We start from the raw sequence: 27,696 nt of genomic DNA on the forward strand, positions 1-27,696 counted from the left end.
GAGGATAGACCAAGCTGATCTGACAACCTGGTTACAAGACAATTGACCCACCCCTCCTTTGATCTATTTTGAAACTTCCTGCTAAGTGATTTAGGGATTTGTTTGCAACACATCCAACCAATCTTGTCAAACCAGTTCCTATTTTGATAGAAACGTTCCAGTACTAGAAACATAGAAAATAGGTGCAGGAGTAGGCCATTCGGCCCTCCGAGCCAGCACCACCATTCAATATGATCATGGCTGATCATCCAACTCAGTATCCCGTACCTGCCTTCTCTCCATACCCCCTGATCCCCTTAGCCACAAGGGCCATATCTAACTCCCTCTTAAATATAGCCAATGAACTGGCCTCAACTACCCTCTGTGGCAGAGAGTTCCAGAGATTCACCACTCTCTGTGTGAAAAAAAGCTCTTCTCATCTCGGTTTTAAAGGATTTCCGCCTTATCCTTAAGCTGTGACCCCCTTGTCCTGGACTTCCCTAACATCGGGAACAATCTTCCTGCATCTAGCCTGTCCAACCCCTTAAGAATTTTGTAAGTTTTCTATAAGATCCCCTCTCAATCTTCTAAATTCTAGAGAGTATAAACCAAGTCTATCCAGTCTTTTGGTTGATCATCCAGAATCAGTACCCTGTTCCTGCTTTCTCCCCATATCCCCTGATTCCCTCAGCCTAAGGAACGATATCCACCACACTCCACAGTTTCACAACTCACTGGGTGAAAAGGTTTCTCATCATCTCAGTCCAAAATGGCCTACCCTTATTCTTAAACTATGACCCCTGGTTCTAGACTGCTCCAAAATGGGGAACATTTTTCTCGCATCTAGCCTGTCCAATCCCTTAATAATTTTATATGTTTCTATAAGATATCCTCTCGTCCTAAATACCAGTGAATATAAGCCCAGTCGATCCATTCTTTGGGAGCTCCATTACTGTGCTTGTTAGGGTAATAATTTTAATATTTAATGCACGTTGCAATTTGGATAAAGGGCCTGTCCCACTGTATGAGGTAATTCAAGAGTTCTCCCGGGTTCCCCTGATTCGAACTCGGTGAATTATGGTAATGGCCGCTTGTAGGTACTCGGGGCTCTCGTGGACATTTTTCAACATGTTGAAAAAACTTCACCAGCTTACCGCGTTTCTCAAGTACCTGCCGTTAGCGTTACGAGCCGCTAAGAGACGCCCCGAGCTCCGACGTACCCGCTACGTATTTACCACGCGTTTGATTTATTTTTAACTCGGGAGAGCTCTCGGGTAAACTCGTACAGTGGGACAGGCCCTTTACTCTTCCTGCAACTGCTAGAATGGACAGGCTTGTCCGTCTATCACTGGGTTGATTGCTGTGTTCAACCCTTCAGACTTTACACTCCAGATATACAGCACGACACCAGGCCCTTCGGCCCACCGGATCCACGCCGACCAGCGATCAACCCTTAAACGAGCGCGATCTTACAGACGAGCAACAATTTTTTAACCGGTTAATTAATCGACAAACCTGCACATCTTTGGAGTGTAGTGCAAAACCATGCAAAAAGACAAAACCAATGCCGCCAAATCCATGCCATTCAGAGTTTATTTGAGAGCCCCTGAATCTCAGTTTGAAGAAGGGTCTTGACCCAAAACATCACCCATTCCTTTTCTCCAGAGATGCTGTCTGACCCCCAGGGTTACTCCAGCTGTTTGTGTCTTTCCCTGGTTTAAACCAGCATCTGCAGTTCCTTCCTACACATTATTAGTGTTTAATAGCCTGGTGGCTGTAGAGCACCTCACATCTCTTTAAGGACATGCCTAAGCACTGGGGACAATGAGGTCCATTCACAGTTGTAATGTAGGGAATGAGGTGTAGCAATGTCCACCAGCAGCAAAGTAATAACGACCAGATCATTTGCATTTTGTTGTGGAGCGGAGGATAAATATTGGCCGGCACGTTGAAGATAAATCACTTGCTCTCCATTGAAATGATTAAGTTCACTGAACCAATTCCAGGGCAAACCTCATTGTAACACAATTGGAAACTTGCCACTGAACGTCTGGGCACGTCCTGAACTTCCTCATTCTCGCACAGTTGCTCAGAAGATCTCTACTTCCTGACATTTACACAGGGAGATATGAGACTGCAGTTCTGGTCACTTATTCCCACGGTGACATTTTACCATGCAGAATGTGGCTGCCATTTGTCCTACACTTAAATTGCCTAAACACTTCAAAAAATAAGTTCAAGTCGCCACTGTTTATTCAAACTACAGGTGTCGTGGTGGCACAGCGGTAGAGTTGCTGCCTTACAGCACCAGAGACCCAGGTTCGATCCTGAATACGGGTGCTGTCTGTACAGAGTTTGTACGTTCTCCCCGTGACCTGTGTGGGTTTTCTCCGGGTGCTCCGGTTTCCTCCCACACTCCAAAGACATACATGTTTGTAGGTTTGTAGCTTGGGGTATCATTGTAAATTGCCCCTAGTGTGCGTAGGACAGTGTAAGTGTGCGGGGATCGCTGGTCGGCACGGACTCGGTGGGCCTCAGGGCACTGTGTCTGTATCTCTAAACTAAACTGTATTTGCTATATTCTTATATTGCTCAGGAAGAAGCGGATAAGGATATTGTAGAGGAAGTAAGTTCCGCTGATTTCCCAACAGATCATGGGAAAATAAGTTTGGAACCATGTCCTATGTAAACACTTCGCAGAAAAATGGGATGTTTGGCAAGCGCTCCGATTTCCAGCTAAAGATAGTAATAGATAAAATGGAAAGTCAAATTTGCCAGCAATGTCATGTCTACATTTCTGCCCCTTGGTTACTAACGACATTAACACGTGTGAGGCATGAAACTTCCGCCTGTTAAATTAAACCTGAACTCAATCCACTGGGAAACTTGTATCACTGCCCATTCATTGTAAATGGAGAAGCAAAATACACTCTTTGTTCTGGCATCATTGTCTTCCCAAATTGACACGATAAATAAAGAGCAGAGCGCCAGGTTCATTGTTTCAATTTACTAGCTGCTGAATTTAGCTGCTTGTGTTTGACTGCAGAGGTACCACAGCTGTGTTACTACTGATGCCCACTGCTCTCAGGATGGCTGCTACACAGGGAAGTTGCTTGCCCACCTCATCGCAGAGTGTGGATTTACAGATCGCCACATGAGATCCTTCTTCCCTGTGGCTATCGAACTGTACAACTCCTTCCCCTTCTGTTGAGGGGTAGACTGACTCCCCTCCCCAATCTTTGCACATCCCCAATCCTTTCCACTCGTCACTTTCATTTCATTTTTCATGTATTTTGTACTTTATGACTGTCGGCAGATCAGTTTGGTAGGATCTTATAGAAACATAGAAAATTATAAAAGGACTGGACAAGCTACATGCAGGAAAAATGTTCCCCAATGTTGGGCGAGTCCAGAACCAGGGGCCACAGTCTTAGAATGAAGGGGAGGTCATTTAAGACTGAGGTGAGAAAAAAACGTTTTCACCCAGAGAGTTGTGAATTTATGGAATTCCCTGCCACGGAGGGCAGTGGAGGCCAAGTCACTGGATGGATTTAAGAGAGAGTTAGATAGAGCTCTAGGGGCTAGTGGAGTCAAGGAATATGGGGAGAAGGCAGGCCCGGGTTATTGATAGGGGATGATCAGCCATGATCACAATGAATTGGCTGGCTCGAAGGGCCGAATGGCCTCCTCCTGCACCTATTTTCTATGTTTCTAATTTCCCTCCTGGGATTAAAATTCGATCATATCGTATGATATCATATTTGCGAAGAGGGTGTGGAAAATGGTGCAAGGGTCCTTGTCAGGATTCATAACAGAGGTCCTTGTCACTGCTCCGTAACTGAGGACTCCCTGCAATACAGGCTGATCTCAGGGACATATCCAGAGACATATTCCTCAGGTGCTGCTGGAAGGTCGTCAACTCTTTGGTCTGCCCGTAGCTTGATGGTCTCCCAGCGTTGCGAGATGCCCACCCATGTTGCCGACTGCCCCGCTCTAGACTGCAGGAGCATGTGCCAACGGACCCACTGAAGCTCGGTGCAGCCAACGCCAAGGCTCTGTGGGAGAGGACCACTGCTGGACATTGAGGCACAGAGCCCAGTGGAGACATCCCTCAAACAATGTCACCCCAGGGGTCACATGAATGGCAGGGGTGCTTTGTGTGCAGATAGTTGTGAGCTCTACTGAATATACAGCCGTTGAATGTACAGACACTGGGAATGTGTGAAGAGATTTTGCACAGTTTTTATTTTGGATCTATTTTTATTCAGAATAATGTTTACCTTTGGAAAAAAGAATCTTTGCAGCCGAAAATTTTATTTGTAGCATTGACAAGTTCCCGTTTATTCCTACACAATTAACTCTTGTATGTGCAGTTTCCAAATGAGATCTAAAAACACTGCATTTGTTCAGACACCAGAGACCCAAGTTTGATCCTGCTGTCATAGAAACATAGAAACATAGAAATTAGGTGCAGGAGTAGGCCATTCGGCCCTTCGAGCCTGCACCGCCATTCAATATGATCATGGCTGATCATCCAACTCAGTATCCCGTACCTGCCTTCTCTCCATATCCCCTGATCCCCTTAGCCACAAGGGCCACATTTAACTCCCTCTTAATTATAGCCAATGAACTGGCCTCAACTACTCTCTGTGGCAGAGAGTTCCAGAGATTCACCACTCTCTGTGTGAAAAAAGTTTTTCTCATCTCGGTTTTAAAGGATTTCCCCCTTACCCTTAAACTGTGACCCCTTGTCCTGGACTTCCCCAACATCGGGAACAATCTTCCTGCATCTAGCCTGTCCAACCCCTTAAGAATTTTGTAAGTTTCTATAAGATCCTGTCTGTGCGGAGTTTGCACGTTCTCCCTGTGGCCATATGGGTTTTCCCCGGGTGCTCCGGTTTTCTACCGCGCTCCAAAGACGTGCAGTTTTGTAGGTTAATTGGCTTCGATAAAGATTGTAAATTGTCCCTAGTGTGTAGGACAGTATTAATGTGCGGATAGTGTTAGTGTTAGGCCCCTGTCCCACTTAGGAAACCTGAACAGAAACCTCTGGAGACTATGCGCCCCACCCAAGGTTTCCGTGCGGTTCCCGGAGGTTGCAGGTAGTGGAAGCCGGTAGGGAGACTGACAAAAACCTCCGGGAACCGCACGGAAACCTTGAGTGGGGCGCAAAGTCCGTTCAGGTTTCCTAAGTGGGACAGGGGCATTAGTGAACTAGCGTGTGGGTGGGCGATCGCTGGTTGGCGCGGACTCGGTGAGCCGAAGGACATGTTTCCGCTCTGCACCACCAAACTAATCTAAATATGTTTGTGTCATTTGGGCCACATTTCAGGAACTCCCCACCTGACAAGTCTGCATCACTGTAACTTTCAGATGGGCGCTGAAGTTAGTCAGTAAATTCTGCACCTGATAGTGACATCCAATGAATAAAATAATTCTAAAGCAGTATGACTGAACACAACCCGTACTTTTGTGTAGTATATAATTAATCACATTGTGCAACTAAATGTGGAATGTAGATCTCTTTTATCATTCCCTCTTTTGTGCAGAAGAATTTATTTATTTATTTTTCAGTTGGTAAGGTGACCCTGTTATTGATATGCTGAAGCTGTACTCTCAAAAACCTTTCAAAGCGTTTGGCTACAATCAAGCCATTAGTAACATGGTGCCAAAATAGTTTCAGTAAATTAATCATGCATCGGTCAGTCGATAAAAATTCGCATGAATTAAAAAAGATTAATACCTTCCTCATGTTGAAATAAACCAAGGTAATGTTTCATTTAAATTCTGATTATTCCAGCATAATAAGAAATCTAGAATTTCAAAAATAAGTACGCATATAATGGCGCGTAAAACTCGCACAAAGTTGAGTAACAGCAGGTCAGGCAGCATAGACACAAAAAGTTGGAGTAACTCAACGTGTCAGGCAGCATCACTGGAGAAAAGGAATAGGCGAGGATTTAGGTCGAGACCCTTCTTCAGTGAGAGTCAGGGGAGAGGGTAACTGGAGATGGCAGCATCTCTGGAGAAAATGGATAGGCAACATTTCGGGTTTGGACCCTTCCTCAGTCCTGACGTGAAGTGCCACCTATACATTTTAAGGTCATAAGTGACAGGAGCAGAATTAGGCCATTCGGCCCATCGTCTACTACGCCATTCAATCATGGCTGATCTTTCTCTCCCTCCTAACCCCAATCTCCTGCCTTCTCCCCATAACCCTTGACACCCGCACTAATCAAGAATCTATCTACCTCTGCCTTAAAAACATCCATTGACTTGGCCTCCACAGCCTTCTGTGGCAATTTTCTCCAGAGATGCTGCTTGACCCGCTGAGTTACTCAAGCATTTTGTGTCCATCTTTGGCTTACCAGCATCTGCATTGCCTTCTTATCACATACATCTCACACGTGGATTCAAAGATAGGCAGCTACTTATTGTTGGGGAACAAGCTGGGAATGGTAATAATTCTCTTACTAATGTTAATCAGGCAACTGAAGAGCAGGTGGATAGCCGTGTTTTATTGGAGTTCAACGTCATCTATTGGGATTCATTAAAAAAAATTCAGCCATATTTTTGCCTGGAAATAGTATATCAATGAAGAGGAATTTTATTTGTAGATTTCCAGGGTATTTTATCCTCACCGACAGAGATGGCAGCCACACGTTTGAGAAACGGCAAAACAACCTGCTGGATGTCATGAGGGGCAATGTGCTGGGAAGATTAATGGTCTCTTCAAAAATCAGATAGAGTTGTTTCAGTCTGCATTGTATGAATCAAAAGATTATCATAGAATTGGAATTTACCTGCTGGCGATATTGGCCAGGGGCCCATTCCCATGGAGCAGCTCCATTCAGAGAACTATGTAAACCTGCCAACAAATATATATGCTTATTTAACCCTAAGGTGACAAATCAAAACACTTCAGCTATCAGTTACGAATGACTTACAACAGTATCCTGTAAGTACTTAACCTGTTCAGCGACATCATTTTGCAATACTGACACTCTGAAGAATGGCTTTCATTCATTTTCACCTTTTGAAATGGGCGGAAACTTTCCTCTGAGTGAAGTGAGTATATCAGGTCTCAAGATGGCAATTGATTTGAGCCACTCTCTTTAGTCACTTTATCTTGTACTTAAAGCTTTGCCCTTTACCTGTTCGCTGTGGACAACTTGATTATAAGAGGTGGGGCTCATCTCTGGGGGGGGGATGAGTACGCCCACAGGGATGAGGTGGAACAGCTGACAGTGTGGTGTGGAGAGAATAACCTGCTCCTCAACACCTCAAAGACCAAGGAGCTCATAATAGACTACAGGAAGAAGAAAACGGACATTACACCATTAATCATCAGAGGGGACTGTGTGGAGAGGGTGGCGGATTTCCGCTTCCTGGGAATCCACATGGAGGAGGACCTGACATGGAGCGTGAACACCTCTGCGCTGCTGATAAAGGTCCAGCAGAGACTGCACTTCCTGAGGGTGCTCAGGAAGAACAACATCACCCAGAGACTGCTGCTGTCCTTTTATCGGTGCTCCATAGAGAGCATACTAACATGCTGTGTATGCGTGTGGTACACCAGCTGCACAGCGGCTCAGAGGAAAGCGCTCCAGAGGGTCATTGACAACGCCCAGAAGATTGTCGGCTGCCCTCTCCTTACCTTGGAGGACCTACACAGTTCCCTCTGTCTCAAGAAATCCCAGAGTATTATAAAGGACATTTCCCACCCCGGACACTCCCTGTTTGAACTGTTGCCATCAGGCAGACGGTACAGATCAATGAGGACAAGGACAAACAGACTCAAAAACAGTTTTTATCCCACAGCAATAACTACACTTAATATAGCCACCAAATGAGCGCAGGTGCACTACATACCGAAGGGATTGTGCAAGCGACAGAAGAATGTATGGTTGTGTGTTTATGCTTGGTTTTTTCATGTTATTTATTTTAGTTGTTTATTTCAGATATTTCTCTTTTACGTATCGTTAGCTTTTAGATAATGTGTGAATGGTGCACTGACTGGTTGGCATTTTTAATTTTGTTGTACATGTTTACATGTTATAATGACAATAAAGAACCTATACCTATATGTACTGTCCTTCCCATCAACTGCATAACACACAACAAAAGCTTTTCACTGTACCTCAGGACACGTGACAATAACAAACTAAACCACACCACCAAACTACCTGTGTAGGAAGGAACTGCAGATGCAGATGGGGTGATGGGCACAAAAAAGCTGGAGTAAGTCAGCAGGTCAGGCAGCATCTCTGGAGAAAAGGAATGGGTGATGTTTTGGGTTAGAACCATAGAAATATAGAAACATAGAAAATAGGTGCAGGAGTAGGCCATTCGGCCCTTCGAGCCTGCACCGCCATTCAATATGATCATGGCTGATCATCCAACTCAGTATCCTGTTCCTGCCTTCTCTCCATACCCCCTGATCCCTCTAGCCACAAGGGCCACATCTAACTCCCTCTTAAATATAGCCAATGGCCTCAACTACCTTCTGCGGGTTGAGACCCTTCCTCAGACTGTGCACTGAAGAAGGGTAATGTCCCAAAACTTCACCTGACCCTTTTCTCCAGAGATGCTGCCTGACCCGCTGAGTTACTCCAGCATTTTGTGTCTATCTTCACCAAACAACCCAATATCACAGTTTAAGGATAAGGGGGAAGTCTTTTAGGACCGAGATGAGAAAAACTTTTTTCACACAGAGAGTGGTGAATCTGTGGAATTCTCTGCCACAGAAAGTAGTTGAGGCCAGATCATTGGCTATATTTAAGAGGGAGTTAGATGTGGCCCTTGTGGCTAAAGGGATCAGGGGGTATGGAGAGAAGGCAGGTACAGGATACTGAGTTGGATGATCAGCTATGATCATATTCAATGGCGGTGCAGGCTCGAAGGGCCGAATGGCCTACTCCTGCACCTAATTTCTATATTTCTATATTTTCAGCATATGTTGGCACTATGTTACTCTTCTCACTCAAATGGTGGTTATATGGGGTTACGTATAAAGTCCACTATTGGGTGGATTAGGTGAGTTACTGTACATAACACGGAGTACTTAATATTGACATGCAACACATCTCAATGGAAATGTCCTTCATCTAATAGTTATAAATCTTATCCACAGAAACTCCAAATTGTTCACCTAAAAACGTGAAATGTCTACTGATACCGAAGTGTTTGATTTCAAATACAAGGCATTTTGTTAATATATGAAGGAAAAATGTCTTGTAATTTAATATTATCATCCATTTTATGTTGGGCATCTATTCATTGCATCCTCAACTGAATGCATATTTGCTCTCAGGATTTTGTTGGGGAAATGTTTTCAAGAATTATTTTTATTGCATCGTCAGCTGAATGCACATTTGCAGCCAGCATTTTTGTTTATCGGAAATATATTCAGGATTGAGTTTAACTTAACATCAACTAATTACACCAATCAAAATTTGCAAAGAACGTTGCATTAAATTAATGTTCAATCGAAAATTTGTCTGAGGTAACTACATAGTAGAGAAAACATTCCTGATTTGCAGCTGTTCCGAATTATCTGACATCTCTTCTTTCAATAACTGCGCTCCAGCCATGGTTTTGAGCTGAAAGACGAGGTAACAAATCCAGTTAAAAATGAGAATAGCATTTTATATTTAAAAAATCCCATGACTTGATTCTGCAGGTGGCAGACATTTGCTTTTACTTACCACCACGGCCTATCGTTCACTTTTAGATTAGCCACAAAACACATGGGGTTTTAAGAAGGTTTAGTTTGTCAAAATTGTTTTATGAGTTTGCTTTTGTAGAGTTTCATCTGATTTTCTTGGGATGGCCTTTCTCCTTGCAAGTTGCTGTAGGTTTCTCCATAGAACAACGCACACTCGGTCTGCCTTACCTAATTTGAACACACTTGATAAATGCCTGCATACTTTGCTGTCCACACCTAGTTAAAATCATGTCTGCTGATGGAAATTGTGGGCAAAATTTGCCTTTTTATAAATGATTACAGTGGTGACATGTCAGTCTCACTATGATTAATCCCACCTTCTAACATCAAATATAAAATGAATGTTTGCGGCTATAAATAAAGTGAGCACGTTGATTTAAGATCTAAATTGAATGTTTCCTGCTGTTTTTGTCTGTAGTTAATTAATAGTCTCATGATTGTCAATTTCATTCAAAAAGTTAACAAAAGCCTAACAATCAGTAACGAGTCTCCTGTGTGTAATATTTAGATATAGTGAGCAACTTTGTGCCATTTTTTTTGTGTTTAATTTTAATTGTGGCTGGAGGTCAGAAGCAGAATTTTAACGTTGGTGTCACAATACTGTGGTTCGAAAAGACCATTATTATTAGCTACATCATCCAGCCTTTTACTATTTATCCTCTCACATTTGAAGATGGTATCTGGATAGATTCGGCTTGTACTCGCTAGAATTTAGGAGATTGAGGGGGGATCTTATTGAAACTTACAAAATTCTTAAGGGGTTGGAAAGACTAGATGCAGGAAGATTGTTCCCGATGTTGGGGAAGTCCAGGACAAGGGGTCACAGTTTAAGGATAAAGGGGAAATCCTTTAGGACCGAGATGAGAAAAACATTTTTTTCACACACAGAGAGTGGTGAATCTCTGGACCTCTCTGCCACAGAGGGTAGTTGAGGCCAGTTCATTGGCTATATTTAAGAGGGAGTTAGATGTGGCCCTTGTGGCTAAAGGGATCAGGGGGTATCGAGAGAAGGCAGGTACAGGATACTGAGTTGGATGATCAGCCATGATCATATTGAATGGCAGTGCAGGCTCGAAGGGCCGAATGGCCTACTCCTGCACCTATCTTCTATGTTTCTATGTATTCTTCAATTTGAAGATAGACACAAAAAGCTGGATTAACTCAGCGGGTCAGGCAGCATCTCTGGAGAAAAGGGATAGGTGACGTGTCGGGTTGAGGCCCTTCTTCAGACCCGACCTGACCCGAAACGTCACAATCCAGAGATGCTGGCTCAAAGGGCCGAATCGCCTACTCCTGCGCCTATTGTCTAACCCGCTGAGTTAGTTACTCCAGCTTTTTGCGTCCACCTTTGGTTTAAACCAGCATCTGCAATTCCTTCATATACACAATACACAATACAATTTATTTGTCACTTGAACCTCATAGAGGCTCAAGTGAAATGTTGTTTCTGCAGTCATACATACAAGAAAAAAAGACCCAAGACACAACACAATTTACACAGACATCCATCACAGCGCATCTCCTCCTCGCTGTGATGGAAGGCAAAAAAACTTATCTCTCCCCTGCACTTCCCTCTCCCCCCGATGTCAGAGTCAAAGTCAGAGCCCAAGTCAGAGCCCCCGGCGGGCGACAACAATTGTCCCGCGGCCATTAACGCCGCGCCGGGTGGTGCAAGGCCACGCTCCGGGTCTTGTTGTTGGAGCCCCGGGCGGGCGCTAGCAAAGTCCCGCAGCCGTTGAAGCCACGCCGGGCGATGATGTCAGGCCCCGCTCCAGGTCATCCTCGACCCCGCTACTCGGGCGGGAGAAGTCGCCGTTGCGGAAGCCCCGAAAAGCGGTCTCCCAGCAGGGACCCGCGGGCTCCCGGTGTCACTGTCTACCAGACCTGCGGTTGGAGCCTCCGAATCCCCGGGGTCGGGTCACAGCAGCGCGCCACCACCGCTCCACCCGCTCCGGACTCGGCCAGCTCCACGATGGTGAGTAGCTCCGCAGCTCCGTGACTGGAGCCCCAGGACGTTCCTGCTGGAGGCCGCTCCACAGTGCAGCCCCAACGACAACGGAGACTCGACAGGGAAAGGTCGGGTTCTCCGTGCAGGGGAAAGATTTTAAAAGTTATATCCTTCAATCTCAAGATAGACACAAAAAGCTGGAGTAACTCAGCGGGTCAGACAGCATCTCTGGAGAAAAGGAAAAGGTGACGTTTCGGTTCGACTCATCTCTGTTCCGTTAACATAGCTGTGTAAATGTGTGGATGTAATTTAAAAGTATTACTTTCTGCACTCCAGTAATGAATCTCACGAGTTTTTAAGCATTTATGGCCATGGACCGATAGCAGTGCGAACTGTATCCTTGAAAAGTAATTATTCCTATTTTAATAATCCAGCCACGTTACTTAGATCCATCGCAGCTGCTTTTTGAATTTGGGAGTTAAGTGGCTTTTTAAAGATCAGTAAAGCTTAAAAGATGAGAGATAATCTCAAGCAGACCCGTCAGGTCTTTAAGATATAGATCTGTGCTTCTCACACTTCTCATTGTTTCAGGAGACAAGTCAATGATTCTCTTGTCACAAGTGTGAGATCAGTGTGGTTCCAGGCAAGTGAGTTATTATTGCACGACATTGTCAATGGGCAGTATACAACCTTTTATCCGAAAGCCTTGGGACCAGACACTTGTCGGATTTCGGACATTTTCGGATTTCCGAATGGAAGATTTTTAGCGTAGATTAGATAGGTAGCGCGGGCGGCTTGAAAAGTCTGGAGCGGCTGCCTCCTCCCCGGAGACCGGGGAATCATTGTAAATCATTGTATAAATGTTAGTCAGTTAGTTTGGAGGGATTTTATGTGGTGGTGGTGGGGTGGGTGGGTGAAGGGGGAAACTTTAATTCTTAGTCCCCTACCTGGTCGGCGACTCCCAACATCGCGGAGCTGGGGGCTCCGTCCGGCCGCGGGCGGCACCGGTTGTAGCTCCGACCCCGGCAACTCTACCCCTGGCTGCGAGGCTCCAAATCCAGCGCCGCCCGCGGTCGGACGCCCCCCACCCCAGCTCCGCGAATGTTGGGAGAAGGCGGCACAGCGACCCGGTAAGGCGTTGCCCGCTTCCCGCTGGTATCCCAGCGCTGCGACGCCGCCGACCCGGTAAGGCATTGACCGCTCCCCGTCTCTCCGACCAGGTAGGGGACTAAGAATTAAAGTTTACCCCTTCACATAAAAGCACTCCAAACTAACTGACTAACATTTAAGCAATGATTTACAGATGTTTAAGTGTCTCCCCGGTCTCCGGGGAGGAGGCAGCCGCTACAGTAGTACAGACCTGGGTTGACCGTGGGCCGTTTCGGGTCAAGTTTGGCGCCAAACGCTAGCTTTGGTGTGCAGACGACATCTGGAAAAAATGGCCGGTTTTCGGAGTTTTTCGGTATCCGGAACACCGGATAAAAGGTTGTGCACCTGTATTTTATGAAACAATATTACCGGTTTAAGCAATATTTCAGTATTTATGCTTCTTTAACTTGATGCGATGAGAGTCTCCAACAGATATTCCACTGATGGATGGCCAGGATTATATTGGTGAGAATGGAGACACAAAACGTTGGAGTAACTCAGCGGGTCAGGCAGCATCGCTAGAGAAAAGGAAGAGGTGATGCTTTGAGTCGAGGCCCTTCTTTAGTCTGAGGGTCAGGGGAAAGGGAAACAAGGGATATAGACGGTGATTTCGAGAGAGATAGAACAAATCAATGCAAGATATGCAAAAAGCAATGGTGATCAAGGAAAAGCGGAGCTCATAATGGTCCATTGCTGGCTGTGGGCTGGATGATAACGAGTTATACAGACAGTGAAATTCGGTGAAACTAGTGTGATGGCTAAGGGGGGGGGGGGGGGGGGGGGGGGGGGGGGGTGGGGGTTTTAAAAGCTGCCCAAGCAAAATATGAGGTACTGTTCCTCTAATTTGCATTTGGCCTCCCTCTGACAATGGAGGAGGCCCAGGACAGAAAGGTCAGTATCGGAATGGAAAGGGGAGTTAAAGTGTTTGGCAGCCGGGAGATCACGTGGGCCAAGGCGGACTGAGCATAGGTGTTCAGCGAAACGATCGCCCAGATTCGCCGATATATAGGAGTTCACACCTGGAACAGCAGATACAGTAGATGAGGTTGGAGGAGGTGCAAGTGGACCTCTTCCTCACCTGACCGGACTGGCGGGGTCCCTGGACAGAGTCGAGGGAGGAGGTGTAGGTAACAAGCACAGCCGTGGCTTTCTGGTAACTACTGATTTCACACAGTATAATGAGTCCACTGGTGTTCAAGAAGGAACTGCAGATGCTGGAAGATCGAAGGCACACAAAAATGCTGGAGAAACTCAGCGGGTGCAGCAGCATCTATGGAGCGAAGGAAATAGGCGACGTTTCGGGCCAAAGCCCTTCTTCAGACTGATGGGGGGTGGGGGGGAGAAGGAAGGAAAAAGGGAGGAGGAGGAGCCCGAGGGCGGGGGGATGGGAGGAGACAGCTCGAGGGTTAAGGAAGGGGAGGAGACAGCAAGGGCTAGCAAAACTGGGAGAATTCAACGTTCATGCCATCCGGACGCAAGCAACCCAGGCGGAATATGAGGTGCTGTTCCTCCAATTTCCGGTGTTGCTCACTCTGGCAATGGAGGAGACCCAGGACAGAGAGGTCGGATTGGGAATGGGAGGGGGAGTTGAAGTGCTGAGCCACAGGGAGTTCAGGTAGGTTATTGTGGACTGAGCGGAGGTGTTCGGCGAAACGATCGCCCAACCTCCGCTTAGTCTCCCCGATGTAAATCAGCTGACATCTTGAGCAGCGGATGCAGTAGATGAGGTTGGAGGAGATACAGGTGAACCTTTGTCGCACCTGGAACGACTGCTTGGGTCCTTGAATGGAGTCGAGGGGGGAGGTGAAGGGACAGGTGTTGCATTTCTTGCGGTTGCAACGGAAAGTGCCCGGGGAGGGGGTGGTACGGGAGGGAAGGGAAGAAATGACAAGGGAGTTATGGAGGGAGCGGTCTTTGCGGAAGGCAGACATAGGGGGAGATGGGAAGATGTGGCGAGTGGTGGGGTCACGTTGGAGGTGGCAGAAATGGCGGAGGATTATGTGTTGTATTTGCTGGCTGGTGGGGTGAAAGGTGAGGACTAGGGGGACTCTGCCCTTGTTGCGAGTGCGGGGATGGGGAGAGAGAGCAGTGTTGCGGGGTATGGAAGAGACCCTGGTGTGAGCCTCATCTATGGTGGCGGAGGGGAATCCCCGTTCCCTGAAGAACGACATTTCCGATGCCCTGGTGTGGAACGTCTCACCACTGGTGTTATGTTGATATGTCCTGGCTAGTTTAACAGTATTGCACCAAACCTCATTCAGGAGCCCAGCAGAATGTCAGAAATGTAGCTTCCTCATTCTTTTGGCCTTGATGCTTCCTAAATCTCTCCTGCCCTCAAGCTTTTTAGATTTTACCATGATATGTGAAGTGACACAGACAGTAGCAACACAGTGAGTACAATGGTGTTCTAGCTATTTCCTTGTTAAATCCACTCGACACAAATCTTCCTGACTCGATGCACTTGGAGGGAGGAGGGGGTGGAATGGAGTTGGTTATATAATGCCTATAAGATTGTGCAATGGATGATTGCAGCAATATTTTTTAGTTGGTTTCCCAATTGCAATTGGCGCCCGACGAAGAACACAGATAGGTTATGAAACCTCTGAAACCGGATTGGCACGAAACCTCTTCTGTTTCAGAGACATTCTTACCGATAATGGAGACACGGGGGAATCTCGGATGCTGGTTTACCAAAAAAAATTAGAGTGCTGCCGGAAGTCAGCGGGTCAGGCAGCATCTCTGGAAGACATTGACGGGTGACACAAAATGTCAAGTCAAGAGAGTTTATTGTCATGTGTCCCAGATAGGACAATGAAATTCTTGCTTGCTGCACCACGACAGAATATTTTAGGCATAAATACAGATCAGATCAGATCAACTCAGCGGGTGAGGCAGCATCTATGGAGAGAAGGAATTGGCGATGTTTCAGGGTCGAGACCCTTCTTCAGATTGATGTTTGAAGAAGGGTCCCGACCCAAACTGTCGCCCATCCATGTTCTCCAGAGGTGCTATCTGATCCACTGAGTTAATCCAGTACTTTGTGCCCTTTTTTTTGTATAACCAGCACCTGCAGTTCCATGCGTGCTCAAAACAAGTGAATCCGATCCTAATGGAACAAACCTCACTTTCCTATGCACTGATTTCTGAGTAAATTTCTGTTTGGTTTATTGTCATGTGTACTGAGGTACAGAGAAAAGCTGTTTGTTGCGTACTAACCTGTTAGCAGAAGCACAATACATGATTACAATCAAGTCATTTACAGTGTATAGATACATGATAAAGGGAATAACGTTTAATGCTCAGCAAAGCCAGCAAAGTCCTAGGGTCATCAAAGGTAGATAAGATAGTAGGTGAGCACTGCTCTCTGGTTGTGGTAGGATGAGTCAGTTGCCTGAATCTGAATCAAACCCCATTACACCACCCATTTTTGGATCGCTTGAGGAACTCGGATAGGCGATGTTTCGGTCTGAAGAATGGTCCCGGCCCGGAGCGTCGCGTATCCATGTTCTCCAGAGATGCTGCCTGACCCGCTGAGTTATTCCAGGCACTCTGTGCCTTTGCGTGCTTTGGGCCTCGGGCCAACATCTCATTGCATTGATTAATTAGGGCTCCAGATAAGGCTTCAAACTAAATAGTTGGGGCGAGAACGAGAGAGAGAGAGAGAGCGAGACGAGAGAGAGAGGGTTATGGTGAAAGGAAATGTAGAAAGTTAAAAGAAAGGACAGAGTGATAGCACAAGGGAATACAATGAGTAATGATCAATGGAATCTGTCATTGAGGAGACCTTGCATGCAAATGTAACGTGTTCAAGCAAAAGTCAGACTATGGAAAAATACAAGATAGAAACATAGAAACATAGAAATTAGGTGCAGGAGTAGGCCATACGGCCCTTCGAGCCTGCACCGCCATTCAATATGATCATGGCTGATCATCCAACTCAGTATCCCGTACCTGCCTTCTTTCCATACCCCCTGATCCCCTTAGACACAAGGGCCACATCTAACTCCCTCTTAAATATAGCCAATAAACTGGCCTCAACTACCCTATGTAGCAGAGAGTTCCAGAGATTCACCACTCTCTGTGTGAAAAAACTTCTTCTCATCTCGGTTTTAAAGGATTTCCCCCTTATCCTTAAGCTGTGACCCCTTGTCCTGGACTTCCCTAACATCGGGAACAATCTTCCTGCATCTAGCCTGTCCAACCCCTTAAGAATTTTGTAAGTTTCTATAAGATCCCCTCTCAATCTCCTAAATTCTAGAGAGTATAAACCAAGTCTATCCAGTCTTTCTTCATAAGACAGTCCTGACATCCCAGGAATCAGTCTGGTGAACCGTCTCTGCACTCCCTCTATGGCAATAATGTCCTTCCTCAGATTTGGAGACCAAAACTGTACGCAATACTCCAGGTGTGGTCTCACCAAGACCCTGGTACAACTGCAGTAGAACCTCCCTGCTCCTATACTCAAATCCTTTTGCAATCCTTATTAGAATGCATAGGCCGTTAATAAGATGGATGAAATATTGGCACAAGCAGAAATAAATGGCTGTTATGTTATATTTCTAACATTGCCGGTGTATGAAGTATCTAGGTGCTTTGAATGTGGCTCATCTCCATGTCTCACTGCCAGCTTCTACAGAAGTGACTAGCCGTGTGAGTTTCCCCTTCACCTTGAACTGTAAATGAAACTGACATCGCCCAACATAGTGTGCTGGTTTGGGGCATGTTTCTTCTCTTTGATTTAAGAGCTTTACTGGTATTTAAAGTTAATCTTGAAAAAAAGAAACTATTTAGAAGAAAAAAAATGTGCAACACCAAAACAAACATTCAGAAACTCTTCATACACTCTCAGTGTCTGTACCTTCAATAATATCATACTCAATCTTGTTTGTATCTGTCTGTAATCAAAACCCCATTGCCACCTATGTGGCCCCTTGGGCTGAAATTCCTTTCTTGGTTTGAGGGGTGTTCCTACTGGACATGGACCCTCAATGTATCGATATTTAAGGTTGAAAAGCCCCTGACTATCAGTTTGAAGAAGAGTCTCGACCCGAAACGTCACCCATTCCTTCTATCCAGCTGCCTGTCCCGCTGTGTTTCTCCAGCATTTTGTGTCTATCATCGTGAAAAATATTCTGCAGTTGAGTGAATACTTGTGAACACTTGTCACTTGTTCAGTCTTTGGAGATACAGAGCGGGAACTGGCCCTTCACCGCACCAGGTCCCCGCCAACCAGCGATCACCCTGCACGCTAGCACTATCCTACGCACAAGAGACGATTTCCAATTTTATCAAAGCCATCTAACGCACAAACCTGCACATCTTTGGCGTGTGGGAGAAAACCGCAACACCCGAAGAAAATCCACGTGGTCACAGGGAGAATGTACAAACTCCGTACAGACAGCGCCTATAATCAGGATCGAACCCAGGTCTCTGGTGTTCTGAGGCAGCAGCTCTCACGCTGTGCCACTGTGCACAATACTAGTCTGAGGCAGGATCTGAACCTCAACACTCGTAGTTCACCGATGCAGGCGGATCTTTCAAATCACAACATCTGCAGTGTTATTGCTCTGTTCCTGTGATAAAAAGGAGCGCTCCAATTAGAATTGGAAGGCTTTGGATATGAAAGCAATCCTTTGTATGCTTGGTATAAACTTGCTTATCAATCAGACCTTCATTTGTGGATGGAAACCATTGAGATTGGCTGGACACAAAATGCTGGAGTAACTCAGGGGGACAGGCAGCATCTCTGGAGAGAGGGAACGGGCGACGTTTTACATAGAAAGATGGAAAATATGTGCAGGAGTAGGCCATTCGGCCCTTCGAGCCTGCACCGCCATTCAATATGATCATGGCTGATCATCCAACTCAGTATCCCGTACCTGCCTTCTCCCCATACCCCCTGATCCCTTTAGCCTCAAGGGCCACATCTAACACCCTCTTAAATATAGCCAATTAACTGGCCTCAACTACCTCCTGTGCCAGAGAATTCCACAGATTCACCACTCTCTGTGTGAAAAATGTTTTTCTCATCTCGGTCCTAAAAGACTTCCCCCTTATCCTTTTGGGTCGAGGCCCTTCTTCAGACCCGAAACATCACCCGTTCCTTCTCTCCGGAGATGCTGACTGCCCCGCTGACTTACCCCAACATTTTGTGTCTTATCTTCCGTTTAAACCAGCATCTGCAGTTCCCTCCTACACAAGATTGGCTGGAGTTTGTCCAGTCAATGTAGTCTGGCAACGGGATTCGACCAGAGAAGTTACACATGAGATTTCATCGCATCAAGTTACTTTGCATGCATTATTTTCTTGAGAACTCAGCAGATGAATGATGAGGAATGCATGAGCAACTGTGCCTTTGGTGTTGGAACACAGCTGTTACAATCAGTGCCTGGAATGCTCAATGTTAACAGAATAGTGTGCCCCACACTCTCCACTTGTTTAATCTGACAGGTTTTTTTCTTTGCGCACTTGAGCTATTTTGTTTGTTTTGCCGATTGCGTGGTTTGATGTTGAAGGACGGCTTTGACCCTTGTACATTATCCTTTGCTGCGGTCATGATCATTTTAGTCAACGGGGCATCCTGAAGCTGCCGCACTGCAATCGAAAGCATCTTTCAACCTCGTATGACAATGGTGGTTCCATAAATCTCAGGCATCTCACTTAGGGATTGGAAGGCAATCTTTAGGTGAATTGATAGCTGTGGTTAATCTATATCTGCACCAACAGAAGAGGTTTATCTCGCCAATTAAAACTCGCGATAATTTTCGATCCATGACGGAAGATAAGCAACCACAAAGGATGAGTTTGTAATCTCCGTGTGACATGTGTTTTAACTCTTTTTTTCTGCAAGTGACGAAAAGAGTGATGACATACAGAGCGGTGGAACTTTTAAACCTGAGACGCAGAAACTGATGGCGTGTAAATGTTTTGAATTCCAACTCCTCAATCCTCTGGTTATTTACATTAACACTCCATTTCTCTTCCATTAAAAGTCAAGTGTGTTCCCACTAGGGGGGAAACTTCAAAAAAATGTCACTGGAGGAGGCGGTACACAGATTCTACAAGTAACACCTTCCATTCTTTCTTCCAGCTTGTATAGTTGGATACTACAAGGCCTTGTCGACTGATCCAAGCTGCACCAAGTGCCCACCACACAGCTTTTCCACTCGTGAAGCTTCCGCCTACTGCATCTGTGAAGAGGGTTACTTCAGAGCTGAAAACGATCCGTTATCCATGCCGTGTACAAGTGAGTGTCACGTTGGCTTTGAAATGTTGGCCTCGGTGTTTGATGTGTGAAATGCCATTAGATCGCCATTTCAGCTGACAACAAGTTGTTTAAGAAGGAACTGCAGATGCTGGGAAATCGAAGGTAGACAAAAAAGCTGGAGAAACTCAGCGGGTGCAGCAGCATCTATGGAGCGAAGGAAATATGCAACGTTTCGGGCTGAAACCCTTCTTCAGACTGAAGAAGACTGAAGAATCTGAAGAAGAGTTTCGGCCCGAAACTTTTCCTTCTCTCCATAGGTGCTGCCTCGCCCACTGAGTTTCTCCAGCATTTTTGTCTACCTGCAGCTGACAACAAAGCAGTTTTAGTCCAGAATGTATGGCAGATCTAACATTAATGTAACCCTGAGCTTTTGGTGTTGATTTACTCCACAGTCACTCTGGGCTGTGGGAAATAACTGGTCTATAGTTGGGTTCTTCACTTGTCTTTAATCACAGTAAGCAGGTAACTCGACATGCAATCTCCACAGGGACTTCCTACGCTGCACTAAATAAGTCCCCGATACAACAGTTGGCAGTAGGAACCAACATTAAATTGGGCCAACGATAGACACAAAGTGCTGGATGGGGGAGGGACGGATAGAGTCCCTTGTAAGTCAGTGAGTCATTGGTGTGGAACTGTTCACTTCTCGCTAACTTGTTCCCTCTGCATGCTCGGGTTCCCTCGTGAAACCCAAAAATGGGCTACTAGATTAATTTGGCTGTTATAAATGACCCCGAGTGTAAGTGGGTGGAAGGAGAATTGGGGAGCAGAGAATGGCCATGCGATTCAATACAGGCTATCGAGGAATGTGAGGAAATGGGATTGCTCTGAGACCAAGCACAGGCTGGATGGGCCAAATGGCCTCCTCCTCAGAACTCGACAATAAGCCAACCTGTAAAATGCATTCATTAGTTGTGATCGTTTGAATTTTCTGTCTCCCTCAATGGAAGTTGAAGCTACTGGAGGCTCCAAAGAAACCAACACATGAGAGGAGCTGTTTGAATGTTACTGACATGGAGATTTTAAACCATGGTTAGAGGTTGGAAATAAAGAGCAGTCCAGTGCTAGTAGTTGCTCCTGCAGTAGAGCAACAGGTTTCTAACTTAAGCCAGAGTGAGCACTAAAGAAAATCAAAACTCAGACTTCACATTTCACCAATGTAAATTCAAGATGTTAACTGGAGCCTGGACACTGTATTATCGTCTCACTAAAGGCGTTATAGATCTATAAAATGATCATGATTTGTGCCGTAATTAAATGCAAACACAAATTTTTATTATTTGTCAAGAAAGGAAATGATAAATATATCAGGCATGATAAATATATTGCAATCGATTAACTTGCTCTCAGCTTATCAAACAATTTTGGAATAAATTACTTGCACTAGACGGTAACAGTTAAAAATGCACTTAATTAGGGTGTATAAAATTATCAGAGGCTGAGATAAGGTGAACAGGCAGGGCTTGTTTTACTAAGCACTGAGTTTAATATCCAGGAGGCATGGATTTATAATAATTGGTAGAAGGATTAGAAGGGAGACAAGATTTTTTTTCTCCCCTCCAAAAAGGAAAGGTTTTGCATATTTTTTCCCTCTGTGTTTCATGCCCAGAAGGATGTTAAAAGCAAGGACATTTGCCGCGCTGAGAAACTACCTGAAGGGCTGTTTTAAGAGTCGAGTCATAACCTACAAGACTTTGAAACAAGAGCAGGTGAATCTCTGGAACTCTCTGCCACAGAGGGTAGTTGAGGCCAGTTCATTGGCTATATTTAAGAGGGAGTTAGATGTGGCCCTTGTGGCTAAGGGGATCAGGGGGTATGGAGAGAAGGCAGGTACGGGATACTGAGTTGGATGATCAGTCATGATCATATTGAATGGCGGTGCAGGCTCGAAGGGCCGAATGGCCTACTCCTGCACCTAATTTCTATGTTTCCATGTTTCTATAATGGGATTAACCCATTGGCTAGCACTGACACACTTGGCTGAATGGCCTCCTTATCCGCCATTCATTTCTAGTACTGTTAAAGGCAAACTGATTTCTAAATCAGCATACAGAGGTCGCTGGTCAGCACGGACTCGGTGGGGCGAAGGGCCTGTTTCCGTGCTGTATCTCTAAACTAAACTAGTGTGAATGGGTGATCAATGGTCGGTGTTGACTCGATGGGCCAAAGGGTCTGTTTCCATGTCATATCTCCAAATTAAATTAAAGTAGACTAAACCAAACTAAAGCATTCCTGTGAATATGAATGATAGTGAACTAGAGAAGTATGTTAGATTGTTTTTGTTGCTTTCCTGACAGATCCACAAATCACCAATACTAACAGACCTCTTTCAACAGATATGGAAAGTGTTTAGTTTGCTGGAGGCCAGTTTATTCAAACAGTGGTGCTCAAATTACATTACCTGTTAGCAATGGTTACTTAGGCATTCTGCATCATTTATCATTCTCCACGAGCAGCAGATTTACGTTTAATGTTTCAGGTTGGAAAGGAATAACAGATTTGTATCCAAACTACAGAGACAAAAAAGACATGTGCATTAGTCCTTGTAGTCAATTTAGCGACAACTAAACTGGCTTTGGGCAGGGAAAGATCATTTCAACTTATGTTGCTGCTCTGACAGTGAAATTATTACAGAGGCTGGAGAAAGTGAATCGCGGAGATCAGGGTTTAATATCAAATAATTAATTACCCGAGAAGACTGACTTTAGTTTAGTTCAGAGATACAGGGCGGAAACAGGCCCTTCGGCCCACCAAGCCCATGCCGACCAACGATCCCCGCACACTTACACTATCCTATACACACTACGGGCAGCCTGCAATTATACCAAGTTAATTTTACCTACAAACGTGTAAGTCTTTGGAGTGTGGGATGAAATCAGAGGACCCACGCAGGTCACGGGGAGAACGTATAAACTGCGTACAGACAAGCACCCATAGTCAGGATCGAACCCGGGTCTCTGGCGCTGTAAGGCAGCAACACTACCACTGGGCTGCCAGTTTTATGCTATCATATATTCTCATCTACAACCTCCACACACTTGGGGCAATTTACAGAGGCCAGTTAACCTACAAACTTGCATGTCATTGGGAATATGGGAGGGAACCAAAGCAACTGGAAGAATCCCATGTGGTCATAGAGAGAACGATACGATACGATACGATTTAACCCAGGAGGGACATTGGTCTGTCAACAGTCACGAAACATAATGAGATGCATGAAACATGAAATCAAAGTAATGGGGAGGAGGGGGAAAGGGGAGTCAGTCTACCCCACAACAGAAGGGGCGGAGTTGTACAGTTTGATAGCCACGGGGAAAAAGGAACTCCACGCAGACCACACCCAGGGGTTTAGGATTTCCATTTTAAACATTCATCAAGATTTATCACGTAATTGCATTGATGACAAGAACCCTCCCTTACCAGTGTTGACCAGATGTAATGATGTCGAGGAGATACTGAAGCCATTCATAACATCAATTCACAAAGCAAGCTTCAAGAGCACGCCTCTCGCCCCCACTATTGAGATAAGACAGGGATACAAGAAACATTCTGATAGAGATATTCTCTCTTTGCCATCAAAAGCTTGCAACTTTATACCTGGAACTATTTTCTCCGCTACCCCAATTGCTGCTCACATTTACAGGCAGCCTTCAGTATCCTGACCAGTCTTCATATTTGACCCTGGTTGAACATGTCTGATGCTATCATTATTATGGCCAATCTCCGTTGAGGGTGACTGACTAGTATTTATAATTATTCGCTACAGTTCATAATCCATAGGAGCAGAATTAGGCCATTCGGCCCATCAAGTGTACTCCACCATTCAATCATGGCTGATCTATCATTCCCTCTCAACCCCATTCTCCTGCCCTCAGCCCATAATCCCTGACACCTGTACCAATCAACCTCCGTTTTAAGAATATCCATTGACTTGGCCTCCACGGCCCTCAGTTCCAGCAGCCAACCATTCAAACAGCAGGAAGTAGCTTGCTCAACATTATATGGGGCTGAATCCAAGCTAGGGGGGTAATTTTGTACCTAATGACTTGCTATTTACCTTCCGATGTGGCAGCGTTATTCCAAATTTCTTATGGCTCAAATTGGCTCTAAATGGCCTTGGGATATCTCAAGATTTCGAAAGGCATTATATAAATGCAAATTTTCCCCATTAAGCCATCTGGAGCCCAATAAAACATTATTTTTAAAGCACATTATACCACATTAAATTGGGATTGATTCCTGGAAGATAACATTTCAAACAATAACACCATTCATCCAAAATAAATCAGAGGGACTTAGTTCCACTCAGCGCTATTTCTACAGCAATAGCTAATGTATTTTTGTTAAATTTATGTTTAGACATTTTAACAGTCATTAATCCATTCAAAATAAGCATAATGTGTGCGATTAAAAATAGTGAATTGAGAATCATTATCTCCAGGTTGTTGGGGCAAGGCAACAAATGAGTGACTTGTTCTGTTTTGTATATCGCCCTGTTTCTATTCGTGCTAGATGGCAACATGTCCCGTTGATACCATTTGAAAGCATTCCGTGTTAATCACCTTTAAGTTGTTAGTTCAGCTTAGTTTGGAGATACAGTGCACTTCGGCCCACCGAAGTCCACACCAGCCAGCGATCCCCGCACACTAACACTACCACACACACTAGGGACAATTTACAATGTTACCGAGCCAATTAACCTACAAACCTCTGCGTCTTTGAGTGTGGTGGGAAACCGGAGATTCTGGAGGAAACCTACGCAAGTCGCGAGCAGAACGTACAAACTCCGTACAGACAGGCGCCCGTAGTCAGGATCGAACCCGGGATTCCGGCGCTGTTCTCCGTTCTCTCCCAACGAAGTCCAGCACCAATAAGAACGGCGCAACTTTTCCACTGATTTTTACGCTTTGAACCATCACAACACAGAACAGGTGCGAGATATTCTCAGGCTGTCAGGGTTTTCCAAGATCAGCCTCGTTGATGTCCCTGCTGCATTCATGTGTAAAGTACCCTTCACGTCTACCTTGTATAGTTGGCAAAGGAAGAGGAGTCAGATGGCTGTGCAGCAGGTAGAGCTGTTGCCTTAAATCTCCATTGACCTAGGTTCAATCCTGCCCCTTGGTACTGTCTGCGTGGAGTCCGCATGTTCTCTCTGCATGGTACAATGGTTACATTTACAATAGGATTGTGGCCAATAAGTAATGCCAAATGTGTGGTTTGTGAAATCTGTTCAATTAGTTCCGGATCTTCCACTCATCTAAACTGTTAGCACACGGAGGCGTTCGGACATGTGGCGTTGATCAAAAGCATGCAAATATCTGTGGATCCCAAAAAGAAGGAGATTTCATAATAAACATCAGGCCTAATGCAACAATTCCTATCAGGAATCCCTCGTCAAACTTCCAGCAGGTGGAAGCTGATGCTTGGAAAAGGCACAGTTGAGTGTCCTTTAAGTAAAAAAAAGTTAATGTTATTCCTTGTATTCTCCATCACTAACGTGGGTTGAATGTGAGCTCCTACCCACTATTCTATTACAGCTAGAATCCATTAAGATTAAGATCTCATCTTCAGCGGTGCCATCCCACTGCCTCCTTCCTAATGATCTAATCCTCAAGTGCAGCACAGTGGCTTGGCGGTGGAGTTTCGTTGTCTCTGTACTGCATTTTGTTGTCTCTGTACTGTACACTGACAATGACAATTAAAATTGAATCTGAATCTGAATCTGAATCTGAGTTGCTGCCTTACAGCGCCAGATACCCGGATTCGATCCAGACTGCGGGGCGCTGTTGGCGCGTAGTTTGCACGTCCTCTCTGTGACCGCGTGGGTTTACTCCAGGTGCTCTGGTTTCCTCCCACATTCCCAAGACATACAGGTTTGTAGGTTGCAATTGGCTTCTGTAAATTGTAAATTGTCCCTAGTGTGTAGGACAGTGTCAGTGTAGGACGTGGCGCTGGTCGGCACAGACTCGGTGGGCTGAAGGGCCTGATTCCACGCTGTATCTCTAAAGTCTGCAGATTCCTTTCCATACTGATGCCCCTTCCCCTGGATCTCTCTCTGTTGTTGCCCCACCCCTACCCCCAACAATCTGCAACCCACCCGACTTTCTCCACCTCCACTCACCGATCATTTGACAACTGAGTTCAGGAAATACCTTTGTGCTTTAAACAACTTATTCGGTCACAAAAGTACTTGGTTCCTTCTTGTAACAGTGGCCCAGTTTCCAAGTCATGCACTGTCCTACTGCACATCGCAGGTTTGATGCACCTTTCCCAGTGAGGCGTGATTGCTAGCCAAATAAATCCTGGCAAACAATTTGCACTTCACCACCACTGATTATTCCACTTTGTAAAAAAACATTGTTTTAAAAATCACATTATCGGAAATGACATGCTTTTGTGAAAAAGCATGTCAGATTTGGAGCAGGAGCAATCCTTTGGCTCCATCATTCAATAAGATTAGGGCTGACTTGATCGCAACCATTCTACATTCCTATCTATTCTGGGTAAACTTTCATCCTCATTGTTTGGCATGTATTTGAATAATAGCACAAGGTGTAATTAATCACTAAGGGATATTAACCATATCCCCCACTAGAGCGAAAATAGCCTGAGAAAAGCAAGTGGCTGAGTTTTCTCAATCTTACTGTATCCATATTTTATTTCCAAATAAATGCTCGGTCAAACTGCATGGTTCCACGGCAAGATGAGGCTTGGTCTCATTGTTTCAAAATCCTCTCAAATACAAACTGCGCTGTCTGGCAAAGAAACGGACAGGCTTTTTTTTCCCCTAAAAAAAACGTCAATATGATTGCTTTACTTAATATTACACGGTGTAACTATGGCAGAACACCAAAAGGAGGATTTATTTCCTGCACATTTAAAATCTATATTGAATTAATAATGAGGCAATTGCAACAGGGAAAAGCACACAAGTTCTGAGCTGGCTTAGAAAGGAAATTGTTTCCCTTCACTGCAGTGTGTTGCATATTGCAGATTGTCCTTATGGGGAGCTTCATGCTTCTACTTTGTTGCATAACCATGTCTCTCCTCTCCAGTGCACTTTTCCGCAACTCATGCCTGCATCTGGGGCACAGCTTTATGCCTCGTCGGTTTCATGTTTAGACATCATCATGCCCTGTCCCACATAATCATCATTCACCTTTGCTTGCAAGCTTCGTATTCAGTGGGGGACATTTTCCCCGCATGAACACAGAGCAGTCTGTTCGGATGCAGAGAGGAGTTCATTGCACAAAATGTACTAACATAGAAATTAGGTGCAGGAGTAGAGGCCATTCGGCCCATCGAGCCTGCACTGCCATTCAATATGATCATGGCTGATCATCCAACTCAGTATCCCGTACCTGCCTTCTCTCCATACCCTCTGATCCCCTTAGCCACAAGGGCCACATCTAACTCCCTCTTAAATATAGCCAATGAACTGTGGCCTCGACTACCCTCTGCGGGAGAGAGTTCCAGAGGTTTACCACTCTCTGTGTGAAAAAAGTTATTCTCATCTCGGTTTTAAAGGATTTCCCCCTTATCCTTAAGCTGTGACCCCTTATCCTGGACTTCCCCAACATCGGGAGCAATCTTCCTGCATCTAGCCTGTCCAACCCCTTAAGAATT

General features: G+C 45.2%; 1 protein-coding gene across 1 annotated transcript in view; it reads left to right on the forward strand.

Moving 5' to 3' along the window:
- Positions 1–27,696, forward strand: part of epha4a (eph receptor A4a) — a 138,653-nt gene that overhangs the window by 40,917 nt on the left and 70,040 nt on the right. The window contains exon 4 of the mRNA XM_055646415.1: positions 19,894–20,049. Coding sequence (XP_055502390.1) covers positions 19,894–20,049 — 156 coding nt within the window. The remainder of the gene's footprint in view (positions 1–19,893; positions 20,050–27,696) is intronic.

Source organism: Leucoraja erinacea, chromosome 14 (assembly GCF_028641065.1).
Source record: "Leucoraja erinacea ecotype New England chromosome 14, Leri_hhj_1, whole genome shotgun sequence".
Classification (NCBI taxonomy): Eukaryota; Metazoa; Chordata; class Chondrichthyes; order Rajiformes; family Rajidae; genus Leucoraja; species Leucoraja erinaceus.